At 50.4% G+C, this 4,583-nt stretch overlaps 1 protein-coding gene across 1 annotated transcript; it reads left to right on the forward strand.

Annotated features, from left to right (window-relative positions):
* Window positions 1-1,347: 1,347 nt before the first annotated feature.
* Window positions 1,348-2,724, forward strand: FSUBG_13917 (uncharacterized protein; the record flags this gene model as incomplete). Its single annotated transcript, XM_036678858.1, has 3 exons — window positions 1,348-2,118; window positions 2,175-2,489; window positions 2,542-2,724. The coding sequence occupies 3 exons, from the start codon at window positions 1,348-1,350 to the stop codon at window positions 2,722-2,724; spliced, it is 1,269 nt and encodes a 422-aa protein (XP_036530620.1).
* Between the last annotated feature and the right edge of the window lie 1,859 nt (window positions 2,725-4,583).

Raw genomic sequence — 4,583 nt, forward strand, 5'->3', positions numbered from 1 at the left:
AGCTCAGGAGACGGAAGAAAAAAGGCAAACATCGAACTCGAAATATCAAGACTGGGTAAAAACAGCAACAAAACATTGAGATATACAGTCACGAACGCTACCGCATCTGCATCAACTGTGGCCAAATCGCAAATTTCAGTACTAGGTCTGATCAACCGTTCCGACACATACTAATACCCGACTTCAACTCCATCTCAAGCCGTGTACCAGCCGCTGTTCAGGGTCGTGTCGAGCCAGTATTTACTACAAAGTTCATGGATTGAGCATTTCCGCAGTCAAGTTGCTAGCTTCGATATCGCTGTCAACGGGTGCAATCCAGTGCGTGGTTTCTTAGCTCCACTCGTCCATTCTCTCTCTCCTCATTCCGAGCGCTACGTTCCCAGAGCCCGGCCACTGGATCAGTCTCGCGGCAATCGACCTCCTTGAGTTTGCGCTACTCTGATTCTCGCCCTGTTCTTTAGAGGAATACCATCAGCAGCAGCAGCAGCAGCAGCAGCAGCAGTACTCTGTAGCAGCAGCATCATCGTTGTTGTCGTTCTTAGATCAAGCTCGTTCCCACTTCTGAGGAATCCTGAGTTTGGCGCTTCCCCTACCAGCCTTTGAACGACCCCAAGCCAACTCAAGCAAGCCCCTGTCGGTCGGCCAGAACAAACCCAATCCGAACCAGGACAGCACCTCTATGTATGGCGGAACCCCCCTGCTACTGTCCCGCTCAGCGCCACCGCGAGGGCCCTTGTCGCTTGTCCATCGCACGCCAGATCTACCCACCCCCTTGTGCCTAGCCTGGTACCTACCATTTGTTTCTCTCTTCGACCTCTTTTCATTTCGCCTCATCAGCCCCCTCCCCGTTTTGACACCCCATTGCCAACCCTCACCTGAGTCCATTGTCACGTCTCCCACCCTGGTCCCGTGTTGACCCATTCCTGGCTTCCTTCAGTTCTTTTACTACTGGAACCTCATTCTTTACCACCCCCCTCCCCGTTTATTCGTACTGCTGTTTTCCTTCGCCCATCACATACACCCCTAACCGGATCTAGCCAGGTCAGATGCATCTACGGCCTTAAAACTGTCCCAAATCATCGTTAGTAATTACCAGATCCGCTATGGAAGCGGCTGACTCTGGAGCCAGGCAAAGGTCTGTTTGAGTCCCGACTTGAGTATTCATATTTCTGTCTGCCCCTCCCATATTAACACATTTCTTGTCTTTACAGCCGTCACTCTGCAACCAATTCGGAACACCAAATACACCATCCACCTCAACCCGATCAACCATACTCCGATCATCGCCATCACCATTCCTACCCGCGGGATATCTTGTTGGACAGGTCATATCGAGAACCTTCCGCCATGGCAACGGCAACCCTCATCACACCGGCCGCCCATTACCAACCTCAACCTCAACCACCTTTCTCCAGTTATTCACAACCCAGCTCTGGTGCCGCTAGTATTGCCAACATGATTTCTGAACCTCGAAAACCAGCCGACGATCAGGAGCCCTCAAATCGCCAGTCGCTGCCCTCAATCTCGGAGGTCATCCAGGGCACTAAACCTGGGCCCTATCCTGTTGCACATGCGCCGGGTCTGCAATCAGGTTCGAGTTTGCCGTCGCCCTTCGCGCCAGCTCCCCGATCATTCCCAGAGGCCGAGAAGCGTTCGTCTCCTCAGCCTCTCCACCCGACCTCATCCTTTCCTCGGCAAGATGGACCTGCCTTTGCGGACTCTCCTCGTCCTCATTTCAGCAACCGACCATCGCTCCCTCCTGTCTCTGACCGTCGCCAGAGTCCTTCAGCCAAAGCTGATCTACCTCCACACCACCACCACCATCCCGAACAGAAGCTTCCTGAACCTCACCACCCACTCAATGGTGCCTACGCTCATCCTCCTCCTCCTCCCCCTCCAGCTCCTGTCGCCTACCAGCCTAGCCAGCTGCCTCCAGGTCAAATGCCCCTGCCTACGTATCCTATTTCTCCTAGACACGGAATGCCACCACATATTCCCGGATCTTACGATCCTAGAGCTCCTCCTCACATGGATGACCCTGAATATGCCCGAGCCAGATACGAAGCTACAGTTGACAGGCACTACGAAAGCTGGAATTATCAAGACTCGTTGAGTCGGGTAAGTCACCTGAGTTGCATGTCTCACCAAGAACCATGAGCGCTGACTTTCGACAGATTGGCACCTCGTCTCGTACGATTTTCAATTTTGCTGAAGCTTACAGCAGAATCGCTCAAGAACAGCACGGAGCTCATCCTATCCCAGCTCGGTTGCCTACCGAACGAGAAGTTAGCGATATGCTCAGCAATATCGAACTTGTCAAGAGATCACTGGAGCAAGTGCGTGACTTGGTGCAAACTTCGATCCAGAACGAACGAGCCCGAGAAGGGTCCAAGATGAAGGGACCTTACGAGGAAGAGCATGATGTGAACATGTACGGCGATGGAATGAAGCCAGCATATGGTATTACAGAAGTTAAAAAGCGTCGAGGTGTAAGTTTCTGATTCTGATTGATTTCTTCAACATGAAACTAATGATGGACAGCGTGCTGCTCCTCCTGGACGATGCCACAGTTGCAATCGAATCGACACTCCTGAATGGCGACGCGGACCTGATGGAGCCCGGACTCTCTGCAACGCCTGCGGGTTGCATTACGCCAAACTGGAAAGAAAACGCCAACTCGAGCAGAGGTCGATTCGTCCTAAAGATGAGGCTCATCGACAATGAGGCCTTGGCTTCGATGGTTTTGGCTATACTACGAAGTGCTCATGGTCATTTGAGGGCATTGTGGATAGGTGCTCGGTTGTCATACGAATGACTTGAACACCAACTCGCAACCCGCATATCTATACATACACACTCGCCTCACACATACACGCATACGCACACATCTTCACGTTTAATAATACCCGAATCAACAGAACGGCGACTTTGCATCGTTCTCTGTATATACGTTTTTATAACTGGGATACCTTGGGCTTCGAGCAGGGACCCGCAGCATAACAGGCGTTTGTCTAATTATGGACACCATGTTTGACATGGTGTAGCTTTTGAGTTCATGGGAGGAGAGAAGGTTGACTTTCTAGACAAAAGAGATTTCTTGGATCATGCGACAGTGCAGAAATCACTGGGATGGGCGGAAGGTAGCGGAGAGCAATCATCGCAACATCAGCAACGGAGGTGTTTGTTGGCCTTGCTCCTACGCAGGAGATAGGAATTTTTATATAGGGTGGGATTGGTTATACTGGGAGGAAAACTCGAATGGTTTTACGGCATGTGTCCAAGCTGAAAGATAACTTGACATGAAGAGGAGTAAGTTGAAGGTACCAAGGACATGTTTCTAGTTCTATCGTGGAAAGCAACGCCAAAAAGGCTAGGAGGGAGTCTACAGCAAAGGAGATGTCTGGGCGGTAAAGGAGAAATCACAAAGTGATATGATCAACTACGCCGAACTTGGAAGTTAGCATATCCCTGTGACAGTCTACGAATGTGAATGTGAATATGAGTGAGTGAGTGAGTGAGTGAGTGAGTGAGTGAGTGAGTGAGTGAGTGAGTGAGTGAGTGAGTGAGTGAGTGAGTGAGTGAGTGAGTGAGTGAGTGAGTGAGTGAGTGAGTGAGTGAGTGAGTGAGTGAGTGAGTGAGTGAGTGAGTGAGTGAGTGAGTGAGTGAGTGAGTGAGTGAGTGAGTGAGTGAGTGAGTGAGTGAGTGAGTGAGTGAGTGAGTGAGTGAGTGAGTGAGTGAGTGAGTGAGTGAGTGAGTGAGTGAGTGAGTGAGTGAGTGAGTGAGTGAGTGAGTGAGTGAGTGAGTGAGTGAGTGAGTGAGTGAGTGAGTGAGTGAGTGAGTGAGTGAGTGAGTGAGTGAGTGAGTGAGTGAGTGAGTGAGTGAGTGAGTGAGTGAGTGAGTGAGTGAGTGAGTGAGTGAGTGAGTGAGTGAGTGAGTGAGTGAGTGAGTGAGTGAGTGAGTGAGTGAGTGAGTGAGTGAGTGAGTGAGTGAGTGAGTGAGTGAGTGAGTGAGTGAGTGAGTGAGTGAGTGAGTGAGTGAGTGAGTGAGTGAGTGAGTGAGTGAGTGAGTGAGTGAGTGAGTGAGTGAGTGAGTGAGTGAGTGAGTGAGTGAGTGAGTGAGTGAGTGAGTGAGTGAGTGAGTGAGTGAGTGAGTGAGTGAGTGAGTGAGTGAGTGAGTGAGTGAGTGAGTGAGTGAGTGAGTGAGTGAGCTTGAGTCCTAAAATTTACGCAGCCCAATAGAAGCAGCGGCTGAAGGGACGGAAGTATTTGCCACTTGGGCATCGAGACTATTGAAAGATTGGCGAAGCTTAATTAGTTCGTTTCTGGAGATGAGGGACGATCATTTGCCTCGGTAGGTCTAGGAGTACATGATGGTATCTCGGCCTTGCATAGATCTACAGTGTCTTTAGTAGAACAAGAAGTGGGAATAGACAAGACAACCCAGTTTGTCAGTATGTGCTGAATCGAATGTAGGTATGAAGCAAATTGTTTCTCTCTACCCATTTCGAGATTATCCATTACCCCATAAGGACTACGAGACGGGAGTAGCGGGTGCCAGCTCATCTGTACGGGATGTGACTTTTA

Source organism: Fusarium subglutinans, assembly GCF_013396075.1.
Source record: "Fusarium subglutinans strain NRRL 66333 chromosome Unknown NRRL66333_c0000429, whole genome shotgun sequence".
Taxonomy (NCBI): domain Eukaryota; kingdom Fungi; phylum Ascomycota; class Sordariomycetes; order Hypocreales; family Nectriaceae; genus Fusarium; species Fusarium subglutinans.